A 26,206-nucleotide genomic window follows, 5' to 3' on the forward strand; every position below is an offset into this window, starting at 1 on the left:
CAAGTTTATGAAAGATTACATCATTAATAAAATATATGTTTTTAGAATAGCTTTAGCACCAGCAAGAACCATTCACCAAACGCTACAAGACAGCACAAGCAGTCATTGCTGTCATTGTTACTGAAAAAAATTATGAGATATATCTTCTAAATCTTAAGATAGCACTATGAGGTTTAGCAGACTATGGCATTTGTATATGACGAAACAAAGAAGAATTCTTTAAGTCTAGCATTGTTTACTGTATGTCATGCCATTGATGCACAACACTTATAGAAATGTACTGTACAGAGAAATGCAAGCAGACATTAACCAGGAGGAATGTCAAAATCACAGTCCTTTTTAGCATTAATTATTGCAATATATTTCTACCAAATTTAGCTTGTGTGCTATACCTTTGTCAGTGGACAAAACGGTGGAAACAAACTTTAATGGAAGCAAAGATAATGGTGGTATTGGACTTGGTATACACACGTTATAGCTTCAATTTTGTTTCATGAGTTATACATTTCAGGGAGTATTGGTATGGAAGGAGGAGTTCACTTACAACAGCTGTTTGAATTTTGTGGGTTTTGTTCCTTAGAGGACAGAGTTACATAAATAATTCAAACGAACACACAATCATGCAAATGTGGATATAAATTCTTCTGGCATGTTTTCTCTCACAGATTGGGAATCTTCCCATCACAGATTAAATATTTCAAATGTATCTGCATTGTACTATAGAGATTGCTACAGATTGAGATGATATCATTTGATGTAGTTAAAGGTTCAAATCTAATTCCTGTCTTCTCTCAGTAGCACTAGCCACCAAAATAAATAAACAAGCCATGTTTACTTTCCTGTCATAGTACCATGGAACATACTGAACATCTCTGGCTGTGGTGAAGATATGAATACATAAACACAAAAAAGCCATCACAGTAACTACTTTTGTAAATTTAAACTGATCTGTATCTTGCTGGGGAAGGTTAAGTATTGATTTATTGTTATGTGATTGATTATTTTTTTCCATCATGCAGTATTGTTACCAATCACACTGGGTTGCTATGTATGTTGTAACTTTTCCTATAGTTAATTCTTTTTGGCATTTCAATAGAGCAAGCATCTATAACAGTGGCGTCAAACTCGCGACGTCACAGCAGCGTCACGTGATGTAGCACAACTTTTTTCCCACTTCGCTAAACCAGACTTGGGCATGGCCAGCACATGAGGCATGTGGCCCACGAGCCACGAGTTTGACACCGCTGATCTATAATTTTGATCAGTAGAAACTACACAACAATATATTGGCAAGATATTATTCTCTTCAGAATATGCATGATTCTCAATTGTATAAATAATAGAAATAGTTTAGGTGTCTTTTAATTTCTGTATCATTGAAGCTGAAATTGAATTCTCAAATCCAAATGAAATCTGAGAATTAAATAAGTATTAATTATTAATACTTTAAGAGAAAAATGTTAAATAATTGTTCTTTTTTTCCCCTTCCCCAATTATATCCCTATTATGTGGTCCTTTTGATTGAAGGGCAGGATAACAGTGCATTAAACATAGTGGTTTCTTGATCTACAGAGCTCCTGGGGAAAAGTTCTTGATACGCGCTATATGAAGCCACTAAAGTTTACAATGGCTCCTAATTGTCATGAGCCTAAGTTGCAAATTTACCACTGCTTTTAAAGGATTTCTGATATTTCCAAACTTGTTATTTCTTGCATTGGTGATAGATTAAGAAAAGCCTTTCACAAGAAACAAAGAAGCTGTATGCTCTGGAGGCCCAGCCGCCCGCCCGAACTCCTTACCGTGTTTTAAAGCTGTCGGAGCTTCCGCGCAGGCACACGGCACGTATAGTGCTTGCCCAATGCCCTGCCGAGCAGCTGGAGCGTCGCAGAGGCTTGCGGAAGCATCATGCGCGCACCACAAGCATGCATGTGGGTGACGCCGGGGCCGTTCCAACCATACCGGTTGGAACTGAATCCAGAACCCACCACTGGTTCTCATGTTAAATAGAATGTTTGTGACTGAAGATCCCTTTAATTTGGCACGTGCCTCCAAAACCTTCTTGCCTCAAAGCTTAGACTGAAACTGGTACACTGGAGAAAATTATTTATTTTTCTATTTACTGCTCACCAGATGTTTGATATACATTTTCTAACAATTATAGAATAGATGAGAAAACATACTAAACATCTGGTGAAAATATAATCTTATTAATGAAATGCATCTGATAACCCTCTATGTTTAAATCAATCCATGTGTTTTATGAGGCATTTTTGTTTTTTATTTCCAGACACATTCCGATACTTTGGTTTTACATTTCTAGAGATCTATCTTATCTCATCTCTCATTCTTCTCCCCCTTGAAACCTCTAAAATCAGAATATACTAAGTCAAAGTGCCCAACCCAAAGTTATTCAATAATGATCTTGGCTAAAGAATGGATTAAATCTTTCTAAACTCTGTTGAAGATATTAGAGCATGTATTTATTCCAGACAAATGATACATTAGTCCATGAGATTTATCAATTTATGCCTATACACTAGTGGATGTTTACTTGCATGTGTAAATGGTAAAGAGCCTTGACTTCAACCTTAAGCCATGTTTCTACTTTTCTGTAAATTCTGGGGTTTTAAAGATCTTCTGCTATTTGTTCTGATAAGAAGTAACATGAAATCTATTAGGCATGATCCAGAATTCTCATACTTAAGAGTTTTTCCATTAGAGCAGGAGTATCAAACTGGCTGCCCATGGGCTGGATGTGTCATGTTCAGGCCACACCTACCACAACTTCGCAAAAGGGGAAAACATCACATGACGACAAGGTGATGTGGCATGTATGACACCTGTGCACTAGAGGCTTATAACTTTTTTTTTGCATCACTTGGTCATTGTTGATGTGATGTGAAGCCTGTTCACCATTGTGTTTAACAGTGGTAGGGTGATCCTAGAAGACACTCTTACATCATTAATACTGAAACCTTAATCTTGCTCATCCACTAAGATGCAGTGACTTTTATCCTGTACGATTCTATTGCAGTTTGAAGCATTGCTAACACAAGTTAAGTCCACTAGTGTTTGTATATAGTCCCTGAAATTCCCATTCTCTGAAGGGTTATTTAGTTTTGTTGTTTACCTTGATATCTTTCATTTGCAGTAAGTGTGAATTAAATTGATCCAAATAAATAGTTGGTATGTTTATTAGGCGCGTTGGTTACTTCTGTTGTGGTTATTTTTTTATACTGTTTGTTTTTAGATTAGTTTTATGTTTTAAATGAGCTTTTAACATAGTTGGACGACATTTTGTGGCCAGGGTAGGATTTCAAGTGAAAAGCCATTTATATGTAAACTACTTCCATATGGGAGTTAGACTTCCTGTACATTTAATGGCTGAACCAAAGATACATGATCACAATGCAAACACTTAAAATGTATTTCTAAAAAGCAATGTAGCACTTATTTGATAAATAACTTCTTTGGGGGGGGGGGATCTACAACATATTTATTAACTTTTATTAAATGTAACATAAAGAAAAGTTAATACAATACAATGCAATAATACAATACAATACAATACAATACAATACAATACAATACAATACAATATAATAGTAGAGTTGGAAGGGACCTTGGAGGTCTTCTAGTCCAACCCCCTGCCTAGGCAGGAAACCCTATACCATTTCAGACAGATGGCTATCCAACATCTTCTTAAAGACTTCCAGTGTTGGGGCATTCACAACTTCTGGAGGCAAGCTGTTCCACTGATTAATTGTTCTAACTGTCAGGAAATTTCTCCTCAGTTCTAAGTTGCTTCTCTCCTTGATTAGTTTTCACCCATTGCTTCTTCTTCTATCCTCAGGTGCCTTGGAGAATAGTTTGACTCCCTCTTCTTTGTGGCAACCCCTGAGATATTGGAACAATACTATCATGTCTCCCCTAGTCCTTCTTTCTCTTAAGCTAAACATACCCAGTTCCTGCAACCGTTCTTCATGTTTTAGTCTCCAGTCCCCTAATCATCTTTGTTGCTCTTCTCTGCACTCTTTATAGAGTCTCCACATCTTTTTTACATCGTGGCAACCAGAACTGAATGCAGTATTCCAAGTGTGGCCTTACCAAGGCATTATAAAGTGGTATTAACACTTCACGTGATCTTGATTCTATCCCTCTGTTGATGCAACCTAGGACTGTGTTGGCTTTTTTGGCAGCTGCTGCACACTGCTAGTTCATATTTAAATGGTTGTCCACTGGGACTCCAAGATCCCTTTCACAGTTACTACTACTGAGCAAGGTACCACCTATACTGCACCTGTGCATTCCATTTTTGTTGCCTAAATGTAGAACTTTACTCTTTTCACCATTGAACTTCATTTTATTAGATAGTGGCCAATGTTCAAGTTTGTCAAGATCCTTCTGTATCTTAAGCCTATCTTCTGGTGTGTTGGCTATTCCTGCCAGCTTGGTGTCATCTGCAAATTTGATGAGTTCCCCATTTATTCCCTCATCCAAATCATTGATGAAGATGTTGAAGAGTACTGGGCCTAAAACAGAGCCTTGGGGTACTCCACTGCATACTACCCTCCATGTAGATGCAGTTCCATTGAGAACTACACGTTGAGTGCGGTTGGTCAGCCAGTTACGAATCCATCTGGTGGTGATGCTGTCTAACCCACATTCTTCTACTTTATCTAGTAGTAGGTTATGGTCTACCTTATCAAAAGCCTTACTGAAGTCCAAGTAAACTATATCGATGGCATTCCTCTGGTCCACTAATTTTAACATAGAAACAGATTTATCCATTAGAAAAATGTTTATAGGATTTAAATGCAAGGTTAGAGTCTTACATTTCCTGACTTTCTCTGCACTTATCAATGTTTTAGCTGTGAAGAGGCTGGGACATTGGCTTTTGAAGGGTACATTGAACCTATCCACCAACATATATCAACCCCACCCCCACCAACGCTAACCATTTACATCAAAGTTTAAAACTCACAAAGTCCCATTATTCCCATTCACTTTTTGAAAGAAAAAAATAAGTTGAAAAATCGTGAAAACTTGAATAAATAATCAAATTAAAAATAGGACAAGGAAGGAGTGTTAAATATGCCTCCTTGAGTTAGTTATAAAAATAATAAAAGATGAATAAAAAATAAAATAAACAAATGTGCTATAGATCCTACTTTTTCAATTAGTATTTTAGGGTGGGGCTGTTGATCCTTTTGAGCATTCTTCTAACAACTTCGAAGTTGAATGCTACTCTTCTCAAGACTTCAAAGCCACCAGTATTACAATCCTGGAAGTTACTCAAAATATGAGAGATGGAGAAATCCCATAATGTAAACAAAAGGATACAGGAATAAGAATGATTAAATAGCATGTGAACCTGTATGACAAATATTGCCCATTCTCATTGCACATTGATTAGCTAAAGAGTGAAATTTTCCTTTCAGCTTGAATGATCCCAAAATTTTACATGCCCATTTTTTTTTATTTTACACTCTACTGCAGTAAAATCAGCACTATGACATTAACAATTCTTCAGTAAGAATCTGTTGCAAATCTATCCACCAAAGTATATTCAATTATTGGTGCAATATAATATAAATAAAGTATAGCTTTTCTGACAACTTGGTTGCTAACATAAGCTTCACTTCACATTGAAAGCAAATAATATTTTCGTAAAAAGTCATTCAATCCACCCACAGTGAAATACAACAGCAGTCAACCACATCAAAATAACAGCTGGCTCTTTAGTTGAAGTTTACTTTTTATAAGGCATTCTTTCTATCCCAAAAAGGGAGATGGGAGAGGAAAAAAACTATTCCACTGCAGTTTGTTTTGTTCCATTAATTATTTTCTCTGTGTTTTGTCTCTCTTTACTTTTGCTTTTCTGAGGCATATGTTTGTATCAAACTATCATTTCTACATTATTTCACTTGGAAAGATCTAAATTATCTAGGAAAACATCCAGAAGAACAGTTAAAACTAATACCATTGTTACCTGCCAAATTATACAAATTTATCTTACTGGATGGAATCACACACTTGTATCAACACTTTGGTCTCAGCAGATGTGTGTCTGTTTTTCTCAGCTCTATCCCACTGGAATTAATAGATGTGCTGTCCAGCCATGACTTTTTCAGGTGTTTCAAAATACTACTTAAAGTGGCTTACTATTAAAAGACTGAAGTTGGCATTTTTTCCTAATTTATAACTATTATGTTTTGATTTATTTAAAAGAAATTGGAAGAATACTCTCGGCGTCATTTATCTATGAACTCAATTTTGTATCTTTACAAGATGTGCTTGGAAAACTTACAACTATAACAAACGTTTGCTGCAAGACAGCATGTGCATAGTGGACATGATTAAAAAATAATTTTCTTAAAATATAAAGTATTCATGAAAAGAAAATGAGTGCACCATTCTCTAGACCTTGGCTGAGTAACTGTTCCTAACACGAATAATAAAACTATAAAGTGATGGAGCAAGGAGTAATGGTTTTCAAATAAGTTGTGAGATATTATGATGTAGAAAACCTTGGGAGGCTAAGCATAACAAAGAATAATAAAGGAAACATGAAATACTTCTTGGTTGTGATTATTTGGAAACCTTCAATGGGAATTAACCTTGGGATATAGTGGGGAAATTATGTTTCTTGATACTGCATTGAGTTCTTCCATCTCTTTCAGGTCAAATTATATAGTTACTGATTAGATGACCAAATGATTGGCTAGAGAATCTAAGAACTTGTAGAACGTGCTTAAAAACAGGAGTTTGGAATGGAATGAAGAGTTGTAACAAAAGGGATAGAAAGGAAGAAGAAGAAGGAAAAACAAGGAAAGGAAATAAGAGAATGTGTTATAGAGAATAACCTAAATGTGTTTGGGTGAATGTGTCTATAAGCAGGAGAATGAGAATGATCCCATGAAACTCCAGTTCTGCTCTTTAACATGTGAAGCTTCTAAATTCTTCTCTGAACATCATATCAGATTTAAAGTTTAATGAAACACAGCTTCCTATTGGTGTAGAAAACTATGAATTTGTTTGTATATTCAATGGTAAGTCCCATTTCTCTTAGAATCTGGTATGTTCAAAATAAAATAGTAGCTTGTGCAAGAAGTGGATTATCCAATTTTTGGGTACCACATAAAGTGTCTCCAGTCATTGTGGTATATAACATATTTGAATCAGAATAATATTTGTCTTTGGAAAATTATTGTTACCAAAGCTAGTTTTTGGAGAAGATGTCTGAGTGTAGTGACAGTCTCAATTTTAGATAGGACTTTATTTCAAGGATTTATTTCCAAACCAGTTACATTAAGTTGAGCAAGATTCAACACTTAATTAGAACAGATGGAATCATATATTGTTGTTAGACAGATGTTCACCTATGAATCTAACTGCTTACAATATATCGGATTGTGTTGATGCTATGACTTAGTGTACATATTTGGTGTAAGTGTCAGATTATTTTTTTCTGGTCCAAGTGGAACTTTATATTTTATAAAAGTCAATATAAACTGAGGTATATTAGTGAATGTTCATCTTACAAGCTAGAAGGCTGTTCAACTCAACTAGCAGATGGGCATAGAATTATTTGTAGTATGCTAAAGTTAGGTAATACTAAACTGTTATAAAACCTATGTAATTACTTTTCATCGACTAGTTACTGTTATAATATTGCTGCTAAAATGAGATTATTGTGGGCCACTCGGTGTAAACCAGTTAGGAATCACAACCAGATTAATTAATTGTGCTTTATTGTGAAGTTATATTGACAGAATCTTGCAAGTCTGAAAATACAGTACTTTCCCCAGCTTTCTTTACAGCCCAAAATTAGGGAGGGTCTCATCTGAGCCTCTTACCCTCCCCACTCCCCAGTTTCCAGCTTTGCTGTTTCTTATCTGACCATTCCCTTGGCAATGTCTCTTTCCCAGACTCCCAAAGTCTTTTCCACATACCATTACACTTGTACAATGCGAGATTGTTTTCTGAGAAAAGAAGTAACATGTACTCATTTTTCATTTTAGAAATAGCTCTGTCAGCAGAGCTTTTGTGTAACGCGTTGTTTATATCTGAATAAGATTCATTCCGTTCCAGTTCCTTTCCCGCCAGATTTCCTATTTTCAACATCTTTTTCTTCTTTCATTTCAGCCAAACCCTTTGAAAACGGACAATACTTGGACATCTATGGAATTACAAGAGACCAAGCTGGGGAATATGAATGTAGTGCTGAAAATGATGTCTCAGTTCCAGATGTGAAAAAAGTAAAAGTCACAGTAAACTGTAAGTCATGATTTTTTTAAAAAAAAAAGAATCATTAAGTACATTGTGATTTTAGACACAAAAGTCAGTTGTCAATAAATGATTAAATGTGATGTAAATTCTGTATAAAGATTACACTAGGTGAGAAGCATAGCTGCAGGCTCTGCCCACAACTTGTGTCTTCTGGAGAAGGTCATTGACCTTTTGTACCAGTGGAAACTCTTGGCGGTTCTTACAATAACTTACAATAACTTACATTTCAAGAGCATGCGTTATTCCCAGCCACACATCTCAAAAAGTTTTATTTTGAAAGCCTTTCTCATTCATCCAGAGACTTCTTCCACATGCTGATTGGCTGGGCTGCCTATTCATTTATTCCACTCTTTCTTTTTGAATTGGAAATGTTCACTAATTTCAATCTTGATAAGAAGATAACAGAACTACATAGATTTTAGCAAGATTTCCACAAAATGTGGCCATTACATGACAGAAAGCTGAAAATGAATGAAGACTGTGAGAGAACCTCTCATTCCCCACTGAAAAGTTTTTACCAGAAAGATATCTTTGGGGCCAATGCTTATTTGTGCATGTTATATATCCTTATATACATATACAGCAGTGTTGGGTTCCTACCAGTTTGGCCCAGTTTGGTTTGGTGGCTTGGGTTGCTGGAACCGTCAGCGACCCAGGCCTGCCACACCCCGAACTGGTTCTCCGGGCTGTGCCATAGGCACCGCCATCTTGGTTTTTGCTTCTGCACATGCACAGAACAATTTTTAGTGTACTGTGCAGGCGTGCTCAGCATGCATCAAGCATGTGCAGTGTGCCCACAAGCAACCCGGCAGTACTGAGTGCCGGAACCCACCCCTGGTATACATACATATGTGTATGTGTGGATGCGTATGAAGAAATTAAACTATAAAAGTACAAGGAAAAAGATTTGATCTTATTTTTTAAATACATATTACTTACATAAAATATTATAATTTCCCTAATAACAAATTCAAATTTTCTGGAGATTTTTTAAATTTATAATAAAGAAAATGATAATAAGTAAAACACTACTGTACTTTATTTAAATTGACTTGTATTTTCCTTGTTTCATCCTTTTGGAAAATTCTGAAGTCCATATCTGTGATAATTCCAGTAATAAAATTGTTTTGAGTTGCTGCGTATTAAGATTAAGTTTGAGTGGGGGAAAAAAACTCAGTTCAATTTTAAATGATAGGAGTTAGGACAGTGAGGAGATGAGGAAAATTTACAGTTATCTTAGTGGCTATTCCTTCTCACACACTTAATCTATTTCAGATTACAATTGCGTTTATGTACTCTAACACAAATAGTTCTCCATGCTTAATATTAACACACCACTAATGTATTGTGTCAGGAAAAATGCAGTAGAAAAATTGTAGTTATTATGATGGGCTGGTGTTTCTCAATCTTGGCAGCTGTCAGATGTGAGGACTTCAATTCCCAGAATTCCCCAGCCAGCAGATATTGCCCTTAGAGAAATGAAGTAATACATCCCCATATTGCCAAAAGAAATACTGTTACTTAAGAAGACACTTTGTGTCTTGAATCAGAAGGAGACTGGTAGCACCTTTTCAGACTAATTATTAAATCAGATTAAAGCCACAAACGTTAACTACAGAACACTGTTAGAATATTATAGGAGATGGATGATTTAGATTGAAGAGGGATGAAGTGGGGAGATGAAATAGTTATGCCAATGCAAGTTATATCTAAAACACATTGCAAATACCATACAAATTTATAATTAAAAACCCATTGTTTTTCTATAGAACTTCTGAAATCTTCAGATGTATGTCAGTTTTTAAGTCTTTATTCAATTCTGTTGGTAGAGTCTTTTGTTCCAAAACAGCTACTTTGATATACTTTACGAATTCTGGGAATTGAAGTCCACACATCTTAAGGTAACCATAGTTGAGAAACACCAATCAAAATATTCTCCAATCATAATTGCAGAACTCAGAACAGGTTTTTGTTTTGGCATTTTGAGGTAGAAAATGGGGAAGCTTTGGTCCTAAAATAAGAAGGCATGGTATTTTTTTTTTTAAAAAAAATAGAACTTCCCCACCCCATACAACTTTGGAAAATCCTGAAAAACTTGACTGTATAGGTATGCTTGAAAAAATACCTGTTTTGCATCAGTTAATTCATCTATTGACATTGTAAGTCCAGACCATTGATATGGACATCTTCTTGTCATTTGTTTGCCTGTTCGGCAATCTACCCCAATTTACTTGGCTTTGACACTACCTCCAAGGCATAATCATATATTAACATATTTGCCAGAGATAAGTATTTTCTTTAGTAAAAGTATGATTTAAAAAAAAATACTTGAGGAATTTATGTATTCTCCCCACCAAAACAAAAGAAAGCCTCATCAGTAGGACTCTTTTAAATGCGTGTTTCAGGGTAACACATTGTTCACCTCCAAATGCTATTTTTTTAATGTGTAGTGATTTCCTCCCCCTCAATGGGAAACAGATATGTAATCCCTCTCTCTGTAAATTCCCAGCACTTGAATAATCCAGAATGTGCTCCAAAAAACTCTGACTGTATTCATTGAGCTCTTAGTTTTTCTGGATCTGACTTTAACATATAGCTTGGTAAGCCTTATCAGCATGTCTTCCAAGCCTGTTATATTACTAGCAATATATTGCCAATGAGGTTTCAACCAGATATTGCCTCTAGCTAGATTAGGAATATTGGAATTCTTCCTGGATTGCCCAGAGCTGCCTCATTATATCAGTTTCCATTTTCTGCCTGTTTAGGAATAAATACATACATGCATACATACATACATACATACGTGTGTGTGTGTGTGTGTGTGTGTGTGTGTGTGTCTGTAGATTTTCACAGGTGTAGGTACGCTGGTCTTGTTGTATTTGGGTCTTTTCCCATGTAAGATTGAGATTGTCTTGGCAACGTTTCGGCGAGGTCTCACTCACCATCTTCAGGCTGGGTTTTGGGTTTAAAGCGTGGTCGGAGCTGCTGTCTTTCTATAAATCTTGGGGGGGGGGGGTGGAGTGCTGGCTTTGCTTCAGTAAGTGGAATGATTGGTTGTGTGGTTGTACCATGATTGGTAGATTGGTGCTGATTGGTGCTGGCTATGTGTGCATTGTTGTTTCGTGTTGTAACGGCCTGGGTGGTGGGTGGGGCTCATTTGTTGATTAGGGCTGGTTTCCAGATGTCTGGTAGGCTGGAGGTATCGTCATGTTTATTCATATTGTGGGGGTGTTTCTCTTTTTCGATAGCTTCCATAATTATTCTCTTGTTGAAGTGTTCAGTTTTGGAGATTAACCTGGTTCCTTCAAAATTAATTTCATGTCCTGTAGTTTTAAGATGCTGGAAAAGGGAGGAAGTTTTTTTCTTTTTTTCTTATTGCATTCTTGTGTTCTGCGATACGTGCATTTATTTTCCTGTTCGTTTGTCCTATGTATGTTGCAGGGCAGATTTTGCATGGTATTTCGTAGACTCCTTGGTTTTCTAGCTGGATTTTGTCTTTGGGGTTTCTTAAGATGTTGGCTATTTTGTGGTCAGTGTTGAAGGCTGTCTTGATATTGTGTTTGTGGAGAATTTTGCTGATTTTATCTGTGGTGCCTTTGATGTAAGGGAGGAGGGTGATGTTGTTGTCCTGTTCTGTGTCTCAGTTTTTTGGGGGAGTCTCCCTTTGGATTAGGTTGGCAATTGTTTTTCTTTGGAATCCGTTGGAGATTAATACGTTTGTGAGAGTGTGTAATTCAGTTTTCAGGTGGTCACAATACCTCCCGCCTACCAGACATCTGGAAACCAGCCTAGTCAACAAGCGAGCCCCACCCACCACCCAGGCCATTACAACATGAAACAACAACAGACACACAGCCAGCACCAATCTACCAATCATGATACAACCACACAATCAATCATTCCACTTATTGAAACAAAGCCAACACTCCACACACACACCCACCAAGATTTATAGAAAGACGGCAGCTCCGACCACGCTTTAAGCCCCAAACCCATGGTAGGCATATCCAGCTTGACATGTCCAGCTTGACATCACTCATGTCGGGGGAATCTGTGGCTCAAGCACTCTGCCAAACAAGCTTGTGAGCTCCATTTTCGGCCTCCTGCAACCTTCTGCCAACAAAAATGTGTGGCCCTCAGGAACTTGGGAGGGTTGTGTGCAGCCTTCCCAAGCTTCATGTTTGCTGGCAGAGGCACTGCAGGCTGTTTCCAGGGTGGCCTAGATCTAAGCACCACGTAGCTGGATCCAGCTTGTGGGCCTTGAGTTTGACACCGATGTTCTATAAAATTAGCTACAGATCTTCTGTGACTTATGCAATTTTAGAATCTGAATACTTTTGATTGTCACAAAGTATGGGTTAATATAAAATATACCCTACTTTGAACTTTCCATCAATATCTTGTTGGCCATTTATAAAAATAGAATAATGGGCTATGCAGGTCTTTTGCTGGATATAATAGTGCTTTTCATTCTTGCTTGAAACATTCAAATATAGTTTACAAGATAAATGGTTTGAGGTAGATATACTGATCTCAAACTTCCTAAAGCAGTCCAAAATTCCATAATAATTTAATAGTCCAGTGAAGCAAAACAGGATCTTTTTTAATGCAGTTCATATGAACTTGACTTTCAGTCCAACTCTTTGCAAGGATAAAGGAAACAAGATAACATCCTGCTTCAAACTGTACTGCATCAATCCTTCCATCCATTTCATCTGTGGTTCTTTCTTCTTCTAATATGCCACCTAGAATATCAGAGAAATCTCATAAAAGCATAGCACATTGACAAACCAAACTGTGTATTTGAACTACAGTATATTGTTACTTACATATATCACAGGTCATCTGACACTAGAGAATAAAGGTTACTGCTTTTCCTGCCAGATGAAAGGAAGATTTTTGTGTAAGCTGTTGTATTATCAAGGGTAAAAAGTCCAACTAGGAAAAAGATCACGATCCCTTGGTTTTTGATGTGAAAATTTTGTATCATTTACCACTCCACTTCCTTTGGACATATTGAACAGGATTGTGGTCGTCCCCCCCCCCCCAATATTGTTGTAAATACGACGTAGCTGCCCCAAAATCAATGGCATCACATCAGATTTATGCTCACATTGCAAAGTGCAATTTGTCCTAATGGCCTTGGCTCTACAATTGTAATTAAAATAGCTGTAAATGTTGATAGATGGTGCAAGGTGTACGTGCAAGCCTTGATTCACCGAGGAAATGTGAACAAACTGCAACTCTTGCAAGAGAGACTTCGTGATCTCTGTATCATGCAAATCACCATATGCCTGGCAAGAGAGTTAACTCATCAAGATATAACAACCATTGCACTCACCAGATGTGTGTTTAACAAAACAGCTGCAGGCTGGAAGCTGCTTAGAGCCAGAGAAATGATTTATGGGTGTGTCTGCATTTTAATTTTCAATGAATATATATGTTAATGTTTGAAAACAAATTCCAATAATGTCCTAATCTACTTTGTTGCTTTCATTGCATCTAATTCTGAAGTCATTTTGCTAACACTTGGAGTGTGTGAGGGAAATAGTATATTTAGCCTCTTTTTTACTGCCTATTTACCAATGCAGTACATACTTTCTATAAATAAGAAAGAGGTTTTGGAAAGAGAAGATAATTTGTACATTTTTAAAAAATGTTCTTCCTTGCAAAATAAGGATGTAAAAAGATTCTTGAATTACAATTTGAGCAGGGAAGTGGGGTATTAAGCACTTGAGATAAAAAAGAAAAACCTTCAGAATTTTTCTTTTTCATGCCAACGAGAGGTCCAACCAGACTGGATATATGGCCTAATAATTCTTGGTTACTATCAAACAATGGTGCTGTCAGGCTGCAGTGAGACCTGGAAGTGATAAAAGAAACAGAGTGATAGAGCAAAATATATATATATATATCTTACTTCGTTGAAAGCACCAAATTCAAGCAAGGCCTCACAGAATGTGAGAAATAAAAACATATTTTTCAAACCCTGTGGAGTGAAGCTTTTTCTGCCACTCAAGCTATTTTCTGTGGAGATGACACCAATAAATAAGCCCAAATGAAGCTAGAAGGTATAAAGAATGTACACTTTTAAACAGGAACAACGTCTTTTCAGCTTTAAACACAAAATTTCATTATCCAAGAAACAAAACCATAGAGCTATGGCTACTTGAACAAACAATTTGCATTTTTAAAATCCAAATAATGTTTTTTAAATGGCTTTCAACAGTAAATGATTTACTGAATGAACTTCGTTCAGTTGAAATACTTTTAGGCATTAAATATTACCAAAACATTGTGGATCCTTTCCAGCCATAGGGATTTTCTCCATCCTCATTCCTTCCCACATTTTAATTTTTAATGAGCCCAAACTTGTAACACTTAGGTGTTTTTTTTTAAGAGGTCTATTATGGACAAGCAGTGGCAGTAATGATCACTATAGGAGGAAGAACATCTGCAGGTAGCAAAAGCAGCTGAGAAATAATGAGTATTGTTAATGTCACTGATGATGGTGTACATTTTTTACCTACAGCATGTCATTCTGTAATACCTACAGAGAGGAATAGTGGCTCTCTGCACAAAAGCAAAGTGCATGCACATACATATGAAGAAAATCAAATGCAGTAGCTGCAGTAGCCATATGAGCCTGAATAAAAGACACAGCTGTTTTAATGATGTCAAAAGAGAGGGGAGAGGTTGTGGATCTAGATGGGGCCGGGGGTCAAACCCACATTGCCACGTCAGCATCATGTGACGTATCAATAATTTTTTCCCCTTTGCTAAACCAGGCATGGGTGTGGCCAGTGTGTGATGCATCTGGCCCATGGGCCAGGAGTTTGACAGCTCTGGTCCAGATAAAGACCTACATTTTTCAGTACATTTATGCATGCCTCTCATTCACAGTTCCTGGGGTTTACCATTCATTATTGTAAACCCTCTGAATGATATATGTTATGATTTCCCTCTAAAAGTCCCATGAAGCAGCGGCCTCAGTAGAATGCAGTTCATTTCTCTTCTGACCAAAACATTTTACTGTTTACTGTTCTACACAGAATTTTGCTAAAAATCAATTCTGAACAACTATGCAGCATAAACAAAAGACCTATTTTTTAATATTGGATATTCATTTTTATGTCGTAAACAACCGCTCTGCCTTCCAAATGTATGCAAGGAAATAAATTATCCCCCTTAATGATTTTTCATATGTGAAGATTTGTATTTCTTTTTGCTTCTGAGACATTGCAAAACTTCTGTTTGTTCTTTTAGTATGTACAGCACCACAGTTTTGTGTTTTTCTGTTTTTGTTCTGTTTTGATTGTGCCAATTATGCTTTTTCTTATTAGATATGTCATCTTGTCTTTGTTTTAAATATATAACTTTATTAACAGGATAGGTGTTGGTGAATATATGGTGGGGGGTAGATGAGCAGGAGCATACATGCATGCTTTCTGTACAGAATGTGCAATTAGTAGTAGAAGGAATGTTTAATTTCTAGTGAGAATACCATTCCAGCAGAATTAAAATAAATAATCTGTTTTTTATTTTGTCAGCAAGGTGTTATTTGCAAATTTTAATTGTAATGCAGATGCTGATTTATAGTTTACCTGGGTTTAGAATTCCACATTAATGTAGCAAGATGTGAATATGGCATCTGAAATATTGGCTTGAATTTACACACAGCAGTTTGCTAAGTCATTTGGGATGGCAGTGTGTAATTTCAAAAAATAAGTATTAATGAAGTTATTAAATTCTTAAATTTCTAGAAATTGAAGCTGGAATCCTGGAAAGTTTTAAGACAAGACTACTCAGTTTCTAATATAGACACAATTGGTCTGCACTCTCCCCACTTATGGCACGCGAGCCAAAAAAGGTTTGCCATCGCTGCTCTATCCTAAGTGCAGATTTTGGGTGACTGGTGTGATTGTCTTCCCCCTTGGAAGGAGCAAATTGTTAAAGAAAACTTTTAGAAAAGACAACTCAGTCCTGAAAAATAGGATAGCATGAGAATGAAACTCAAGATAATCGGACTTTCTTTGGTATAAGATAGGGCACAGAGAAAGTCTTTCAAACTTTTTGTTATTTTCTCCTACAGCAATAAACTGATGCCTGGAATCCCCAGCAAGGCTGTTTCTTGACCCTGCCTATCTTGAAGAGCTGACAACAATTGAAATATCATTGTTTAGTTTAGCATACATTTATGAAGGGGGTGGAGAGACTATTTATGGCTACAATTAGTTCCATACTGCCATAGCTTACATACAAATCAAAGACGTGAATATGAAAGATAGCACTTAGAAGGAGCAGGGGGAAATTGTCTTAGAATACCATAGAATATTAGAGATGGAAGGGGCCTTAGAGGTCTTCTAGTCCAACCCCCTTATGAAACAGGAGACCCTATACCATTTTAGACAGGTTGAACTAGAAGACCTTTTCTTAAAAGCCTCCAGTGATGGAGCACCCACAACTTCTGAAGGCAAGCTGTTCCCCTTGTTGATTGTTCTCACTGTCATGAAATTTCCTCTTAGTTCTAGGTTGTTTCTCTCCTTGATTAGCTTCAGTCGATTGTTTCTTGTCTTGCCTTTGGGTTTCTTCCTTGTTAGAAAATGTGCAATTGTATTTCTCTGGTTGTCTTTAAATGAAGAAAACATTATCCAACACAAAGCAGAATGAAATCAACATATGCAGCCACAAAACAGAATCATAAATAAGAACTTCTCACATGCTGTTATAGTACTAGAGCATTACAATTTGGCAAGAAATGCAATCAGGAAAGGGGCATGGGTTTTCACAACCAAGGGACTATATTGATAAATCAGTCTGCATCCTCTGCCAATTTCGAAGTTTTTAGTAACCTCTTCTGTTTCATATTCTGTCCATATGCAGGTCTCCAAAATACATGGATTTTGTATGCAACGTTTCTACAGATATTCACTTCGGTGTATGATTTTTTAAGTTAAGAAATTAAATATGCAAGTATCTGGAAGGAGAATAATATGTACAGAAACTAAATTAAATTTGTTTGCTGAAAAAAAGTTAGATTTTTGGTCATTTTCATCAAAATGAGTATGGCCAATCTCCATACACCCATGTACTTGAAAGTAAAGTGTAATGCCTGATGTATTTCAGAGCTCTGCTCTTTAAGCTTTTCCCTTCCATCACCATTTCAGCTTTCTTATGTCTTTTTTTTTTCTGTGCAAGGCAATACTGTTTTTAAAAAGGCATTGGATTTCTATTTCCCATATGAGCTATTCTAGAAAGAAGATATTCTGGACTGAGGCAATGTATATTCATTCATTCATTCATTCATTCATTCATTCATTCATTCATTCATGTATTACATTTCAATTACACTTTTTGTAAGGGATGCACTGACTCAATGGCTAAGACGCTGAGCTTGTTGATCAGAAAGGTTGGCAGTTCGGTGGTTCTAATCTCTAGCGCCGCGTAATGAAGTGAGCTCCCATTACTTGTCCCAGCTTCTGTTAACCTAGCAGTTTGAAAAATGCAAGTAGAAAAATAGAAACCACCTTTGGTGGGAAGGTAACAGCATTCAATGCGCTTTTGGCATTTAATCATGCCGGCCTCATGACCATGGAGACGTCTTTGGACAGCGCTGGCTATTCGACTTTGAAATGGAGATTAGCACCAGACCCTAGAATCGGGAATGAATAGCTCATACGCGTGAGGGGAACTTTTACCTTTACTCTTATTACACCTTTATTACTTTATAAGTAACTCACAATGGTGAACATATATAATACTCTATCCTCCTCCTCTTTTTCCCTACAACAACAAACCTGTGAGATGGGTTGGGCTAAGAGAGAGAGAAGGTGACTGACCCAAAGTCACTCAGCCAGCTTTCACCCTTAAGGTGACACTAGAACTCACAGTCTCCTGGTTTCTTGCTTTTTTCCTTAATCGCTACACTAAAGTGGCTTCTATGTCCCATTTTAAGAAAACAAAGTCAAGACATCTGATAATTAGGAAGGAGATACATTGGTTATAAGAAACAGCTTCTTTTGATCAGTGTACAGTTTTATACATGGGGGTATGTGATAAAATATGTTGGAACAGTTATGTTTTTTTCCTCTTAATATTGAGAATTGAGATTTGAAAAGTTGGCAAAACTTATTTTTATTTGCTTTACAATTTTGAAGTTTCCCCGCTCTGGATTGCAGAGAAAATTTGGGAAGAAAAAAAATACTGCATCAAAATTCACCCCGTAGTGACTTGATCATCACCTTAGAATCAAGGAAGGAATACTTTCACCATGTTTCCCCAAAAATAAGACCTCCCGGATAATAAGCCTAATTGGGCTTTTGAGTGCATGCTCTAAAATAAGTCCTTCCCTGAAAATAATCCCTCCCTGAAAATATTGCAACACAGCAGCAGCCATGAGGTGACCACGCTCACCTCCTCCTGCACCTCAAAAATAATAAGACCTTTCCGAAAATAAGGCCAAGCACTTATTTTTGGGGGAAGGGTCAAACAAAAATAAGACCCTGTCTTATTTTCGGGGAAACACGGTAGTAGAAAGACCTGTTCAAGTTGATTTATTTTCTTGGATACTTTAGCTCAACTTATTAGCATTTCTTAGAAGTCTCTGTTGCAGTTGCTATGGCAGTTTGTATAATATTAGTTATAATGCTCATTTTAGTTGGAATATACTCATATTTGTTACTTGAATTTAATTATATCGCAAAACTTTAAACCTACTGATGAAGAAATTAGTGGACTATGATGTTTGTTGTGGTTTTGAGTGTTAAGATGCATAATTTTTGCTTTAATCTTTTCAGATGTGTGTTGTTTAAGAACACTGAAGAAGTCAATGTTTTCTTAGAATAAATTGCACTTCAGTCTTTTTTTAAAAAAAGGCAGTGGTTGAGCAGAGCCACAAAATGTTGACTTCTTTTTCATGGCTTTGTCTAATAAACAAATGGCATAATAAACAGAATAACACAGTTGGACCTTGGGGGTCTTCTAGTACAATCCTGCTGAAGCAGGGGACCTTATACCATTTCAGACCAGTGGCTATCCAGTTTCTTAAAAACCTCCATTGATGGAGTACCCACAACTTCTGAATTCAATCTGTTCCACTGTTTAATTGTTCTCATTGTTAAAAAAAGTTCTCCTTAGTTCTAGGTTGCTTCTCTCCTTGATTAGTTTCCATTCACTGCTTCTTGTCTGTCTTCTGGCACTTTAGAAAATAGGTTGAGCTGGCTCTTCTTTGTGGCAGTCCCTCAAATATTGGAACATTGCTATCATGTTACCCCTAGTCCTTCTTTTCAATATACTAGACATACCCAAAACAGCTGTTCTTCATCTGTTTTAGCCTCCAACCTCTAATCAACTTTGTTGTTCTTTTCTGCACTCAGAAACAGGTGTATAGAAGTACAACTATTAGTAATGGATACACTAATTGTAGTGTTTCTTGCAGATGGTTAAAAATAGGATGTACACAGATCATCACTGCTATTTGGGAAGCATTCACATCCTGGGATTTATTTACAGTTTAATTGGTCTGACCAAGAACCAATTTGATTGGGGTATGACTAAATGTCCCATTTCTGCCATTTCTGTCTGATTCTCAAACATTTCCAGTTGTATAACTTACAATAGTTTTCTTCCACACTATATAGTTATTTAAAGTTGTGTTATTCTTGCATATTTCTGAAATGAGAGATCAGCCAATATTGTAGGTTCTATAAATTAATGCAAGACCCCATCATTTCTCTCTTATTTCCACTGAATGGAACAAATTGCATACTATTTTTGTGGCCCAGTGCCAAAATCAAATGCAACCTGTAAGATTTGCCATGATACTACTGAAATAGCCATTTAATGCAAATAAGTGGTATGTATATCTGTATGTGTGACATGTAATTTGGGGAGAAATATGTATAATATTTATTGCCAATACCTATGAAGCTCAAATAAAAGCAAATTATTCTCTTCATTATGGCCTGGATTTAGGTTATTTACTCAAAAATTCTATATTGTATGTTTAAACAGAATAGCAAGCTAACTACCCTGTTTTTATGTCAACAAAGTTAGCCTACAAAGATGTTAACTGATTAGTACCTGAAAAGAAACCTCGCAATTTCACCCAGAAGTTGTATGCATATGTTAAACAAATTGGGTTAGACTCTTGGGTTAACCGTTAACGTATTGTGCCCTGTAGCAACCTATAAGTGGGAGGTTGTGGAACAAATCCCTCCCTGCCAGTTAATACTGACTAAACTGGCCACAAAGAAAGATGTTAATCACTGCATAATGCCTTCCATAATGCAACCGGTTCAAAAAAGTTACTCTAATTAATGGTACTGAAAGCTATTGAGAAATGAAGACAGAGTACAAGGATGGATCTACTACCCCAATCCCAGCTCTGCCACAGATCATCAGAAAGCACCATTAACGGAAATAGCACTTAGACTTGTATACCGCTTCACTGTGCTTTATAGCCATCTGTGAGCAGTTTACAGAGTCAGCATATTTTCCCCAACAATCTGGGTCCTCATTTTACCGATCTCAGAAGGAGGGAAGGCTGAGTCAATCTTGAGCCAGTGAATTAATTGAACTCCAGAACTACTGGCAACCAGCAATCAGCAGCTCTGTTCTGGAACTCAAACTAAAACCTGAATAAAATGGGTCCAGGTAATTTTGTCTCCCAGAATCCTCTGGAGCTGAAGCTCAACCATCTTCCTCCTGGGAATTCAGACTCCATTCCATCACATTTCTAAAATCAATTATTTTATAGTTATTTATCACTTTAGCCAAATTTTTAGAATAGCCTAAACCAAAGCAATGTTTCCATCTTTCATATCCATCTAGAGCAGGAAAAACTGCATGAAATCCATTTAATTTGCTTATTAAAAAACAAAATGATTTCATTCCAAACTGATTCACGTTGAATCCTTGCAAAAGAGCACATTATTGCTGCTGAAATTAGTTTGCCATGAATAAATATCATGTTATATCAACTGAGATATTGCTTCATTAGTGGGAAACTATGATTTCAAACTATTCAAAGAAACTAAAGTAAGCCCTGCAGTCATGCTTCTTCCTATTTTAGAGAATTTGTCAAATTTTCCATTTTATATTTTGATCTAGGTCCTTGAAATAATATCACATGTTTTGGCCAATATTCTCTATCTTGCTTTTTGGATCTCTATCCATATCCATATCCATATCCACATACATATATACAGTACATACATAGCAGGGGTGGGTTCCTGCAAGTTCTAACCTCTTCTATAGAAGAGTTCTAACCTCTTCTATAGAAAATCTACAGTGCCATTTAGAACCGGTTCCAGCTCCCTCCCCCCGCCCATCCGCACATCATCAAGATGAAGAGTGAGAGGAGGAATTCTGGGAGTTAAGTCCACAAGTCTTAAAGTTGTCAAGTTTGAACACCCCTGGGTTTTTTTTTCTAAAGGGGTAGGGGTGCAAGGGTCTTGTAACTTGACAGCTTTAACACTTATGTGCTTCAATGCCAGAGTTCCTAAGCAAACATGACTGGAGGAGGAATTCTGGGAGTTGAAGTCCACAAGTCTCAAAGCTGTCGAGTTTGAACACCCCTGGGTTTTTTTTTTTTTCTAAAGGGTTAGGGGTGCAAGAGTCTTGTAACTTGACAGCTTTAAGACTTGCGTGCTTCAAATTCCAGAGTTTAGCAACCAACAGTTTGGTTGCTAAGCAAGAGCATTGTTAAGTGAGTTTCACAACATTTTACATGTTGGCCACGCCCACACAGTCATATGACTGCCAAGCCACTCCCACTCAGTCACATTGTTGGCAGGCTACAAAGCAGGCCATACCTACAGAAAAGGTTCTAAAATATTTTGAAACCACCACTGATGCATATATACACATACAAATATATACACACACACATATGCATACACACATACATAAGATTGCCATGAAGATTATAAAATATAGTTTTAAAAGAACAATTTATGTTCTATTCATGACACATTGCATATAAGATTTGTTAAACCATTATTAATGTTAGTAAATAGTGTGATCTGGTTTAAATAATTTAACATGGTATGATTGCTTTGAGTTACACAAACATTGTGTTTAAGAAGGAAACTAAAATTATATTATTTAAACAACCATTTTCTTATTTTTTTTTTAATATCCAGACCTTGGCCAGTATATAACAAAAATCAGCCATCGTTCAGTTCCAGAAAAATCATGGGTTGATCCCTTGCATAAGCAAAACAAGGATACAGTTTGGTTCCTGCTTGGAGCTACAAAGCAACTAATGGCACAACTCTAGTGTTGTCAAAGAGAACATATGACTTAATGTTCAAATGGCAAATTGTACAAGTCAATCAAGATGCCAGCAAATGTATAAAGTTTTTCTTGCTCTAGGGGAAAAGTAGACATATTTTTCAGCAGTTCCAGGCAGTCACACTGAATAATTATTGAAATTTTGAAAATATGTTCAAAGGACTTATTTTAATTGCCTTCATCCACTGTTGTGTTTCAAATAGAAAACATCAATGAATTTCTGACCAATGTAATAAAAAGAATACTTACCTAATGGTTATGAAATACAGATTGGAGTAATAATTAACCTTAGGCTTTTCTGCTCTCTCTGTTATTTCTTTGATGGACTAATTCTCACAACTTACTGCAGAGTTTATTTTCTTTTTTCTAGATAATGAGTCAAGAATTGCAGGTAGTGTCACCAGCAAGCAATCCTTTGCTATTAGCTTGTAATAGGCACTTGAAATGTCCTAAAAAAATCTAGGCAATAATTGCCTGTTTTCTTCCAAGAGCAATCAGTATAGCACTGATCATATGTATGTGCGAGAAAGTGTGAGTGTATGTGTGTGTTTTGAAGCAAGAATTTTGGTAAACATTATAGATTTCCCCCTCTCTTCTTTCCTGAATCCTCAAATAGTTAACACTGCGTGCCAGTTGGAAATTAAATTGATCTTCATTTCCAATTGAGCAGAAGCTAAATCTATTAACTACCATTTAAAACTGTATGGAGAGCATAACTTTTTCCATTCAAAATATTTGTTTACTATTAAAGGCAAGATCAACATGAATAACAAACATATAATTATCTTGGGCTGTACTTATGCTTTAATCATGTTCTTTTAGATTTGTTCTTTGTCGTTTGTGCAGGGGTGTGTATACTGTAATTCCCACAGATTGTTTTATTTGATAGGAACTAACTCTGTATAATGCATTGCCACTGAGTGGAAAACTGTGCTAGGAATCAATGAAGTTTATTTCTTGTAATTATGAAGAGAGAGAAAGAACTATATTCCTGTCCTTTGGGTTTTTTCCCATCACAGTATTAATATTGCATGAGAGAGAGAATGGGATTACACTCGTCCCCACTGTACTAATTAAGTATAAGAATAAAGTTTGCAGCAAGGAATTCTTCCCCCTTTGCAAAAGTGGCCAGGTATTGTATAGCCTAAAAAGAGCCAATTTGGTGGTGTAGCTAAGGCAGTGCTTCTCAATTATTTTCTGTCATGCCCCCCCCCTAGGAAGAAGAAAACATTTCGCCCCCCCCCCCCCCCCGCGACTGTAAATAGTATCATTTGTCTATAAAATTGTTATAAGTACACCTCTGCATAACATAGCACACCGGTCTTTCCTCGTCTCCCACCGTAGTCACATGCTTTCTTTCCTCTTTCCCTTTTACTTGTCTATCCTTCCTTCCACCCTCCCTTCCTCCTTCCCTTCCTTCCTGCCTCCCTTCCAGTTCCCTCCTTCCTCTTTCCCCCTGCCTGCCTGCCTGCCTTCTTTCCCTCCTGCTTATCTATGCTTTCTTCCTTCCTTGCACCTCCCTCCCTCCCTTCTGCCTGCCTGCCTTCTTTCCTCTTTCCCTATCCTCCTATCCTTCCTTTCTCCCTCCCTCCTTCCCTGCCTCCCTTCCAGTTCCCTCCTTCCTCTTTCCTCCTGCCTGCCTGCCTTCTTTCCCTCCTGCTTATCTATGCTTTCTTCCTTCCTTGCACCTCCCTCCCTTCTGCCTGCCTGCCTTCTTTCCTCTTTCCCTATCCTCCTATCCTTCCTTTCTCCCTCCCTCCTTCCCTGCCTCCCTTCCAGTTCCATTCTTCCCTCCTTCCTTCTGCCTCCTTCCTGCCTGCTTGCCTTCTTTCCTCTTTCCCTCCGGCGTGTCTGCTTTTCTTTCCTTCCTTCCACCTCCCTCCTGCCCTTCTTCCCTCCCTCCCTGCCAGCAGCTCCTCCAGCATCCCAGCTGGAAGCAGCAGCACAACAGTCACCGTTACCAGGGGCGAAGGGGTGGCGGTGGCAAGATCGGGCGACCGCCGCCCCTTTGTCCCTTCCCCAACAGCGGCTGTTGCGGTGGAGCTTCCAGACGGAATGCTAGCGGTGGAGCTGCTGGCGGGGAGGCGAGCTACTCGGTGGCGAAGACGGGCGGTCCCATGCTTCCCTCCCTCCCACCCCCGCCCGAGCAGGCTTCTTGCAGAGCTCCAGCCCGGGGCTCCAATGAAAATCCACAGTCCGAAGTGCTGCCACTTCCAGGCGGCATATATTATGCCTCGCCCACGCCTTCGCCGCCGTTGCACCCAGATGGAAAGGGAGCCTTCGCGCCCCCCTTTACGGAGCCTCGCCCCCCCCCCGGGGGGCGCGCCCCACTATTTGAGAACCGCTGAGCTAAGGCATCAGACTAGAAACCAGGAGATCATGAATTCTAGTCCCTTTTATGCAAAAGAGGCTTTAGGCAAAAGCCAGATGAGTGACCTTGGTCCAGACCCTCTCTCTCAGCTCTAGGAAGCAGGCACTAACAAATCACTCTGAAAATCTTGCTAAGAAAACTTCAGTGACTAGTTCAGGCAGTGACCAGGAATCAAGAACTGACTCAAAGTCACACACACATCTCCAAAATCTTAGTCACATATTCTTTCCTTAAACAATAACATTGTGGAACTAGTTGTCATCAATACCATTCATGTATTGGAAGATGGGAACTGAAAATAAATAAATAAATTGATCTTTAGGAGCCACGGTGGCACAGTGGTTAGAATGCAGTACTGCAGGTTAACTCTGTTCACAGCCAGGAGTTCGATTTTCACCAGGCTCAAGGTTGACTCAGCCTTCCATCTTCCGAGCAAAGGTGGGTTGCTCCCGTTTCATCCTGGTTCAGCCGAACCAGTAGTGGAATTGTGGCCTGGGTCGCAGAACTTCAGTGACCCAGGCTTCCCACACCCCCAAACCGGTTCCCTGATCTTTTATGCCATTGCCGATATGTTTCTGTGCATGCACAGAACAATTTTAGTCAACTGCACATGCACTAGCAATGTGCGGCTGGCGCACGCACAGCAAACCGGTACCGACTGGTATAAGCAAACACCCCTGCTTCCGAGGTCAGTAAAATGAGGACCTAGATTGTTGGGAGCAATATGCTCACTCTATAAGAGAGGGCTGTAAAGCACTATGAAGTGGTACATAAGTCTAAGTTCTATTGCTATTATTCTTAGTGTAATCTGATCCATTACAGCTCTGATACATGGATGCCCCTTGTTCCCTAAACTGAAAAGCAGAGAATAAAATGTGCATTGTACAGCATATATGATAGCATTATGAAACAATATGTTTTGGGAAATGTAGATGAAATTGGTTTAAGAATTCTTCATCTGAGATAGGCGATGATCCTGTGCTGTAATTCAACATTAAAAGTATCAAATCCATGTCCCTAATCTAAAGGCTGCATAGCTAAATGGATGTCACATTCTACTGCTTTGTTTTTAAATGAGAAATAAGAGGGAAAGAAATCAAATTATGGTCATGTATAGTAATGCCATTAAAGACTTTTTTTTAGCAAATTGAGTAAGATACCTCTAGAAAAAGAATTGCAACCTTAGGCAATGTAAATACAAATACAGTGTCCATGTTGCAACGGTTCTATACTATTCTGTATCTGAAT

At 37.7% G+C, this 26,206-nt stretch overlaps 1 protein-coding gene across 2 annotated transcripts in view; it reads left to right on the top strand.

The window, feature by feature from the left end:
- The window catches only part of NEGR1 (neuronal growth regulator 1), a 550,020-nt gene that overhangs the window by 388,465 nt on the left and 135,349 nt on the right, over positions 1–26,206 (top strand). For both annotated transcript variants that reach the window (XM_081946106.1, XM_081946107.1), the window contains exon 4: positions 8,149–8,280. In XM_081946106.1, the coding sequence (XP_081802232.1) occupies positions 8,149–8,280 (132 nt within the window). The remainder of the gene's footprint in view (positions 1–8,148; positions 8,281–26,206) is intronic.

The sequence above is a fragment of the Natrix helvetica genome, assembly GCF_964273705.1.
Source record: "Natrix helvetica genome assembly, chromosome: 3".
Classification (NCBI taxonomy): domain Eukaryota; kingdom Metazoa; phylum Chordata; class Lepidosauria; order Squamata; family Natricidae; genus Natrix; species Natrix helvetica.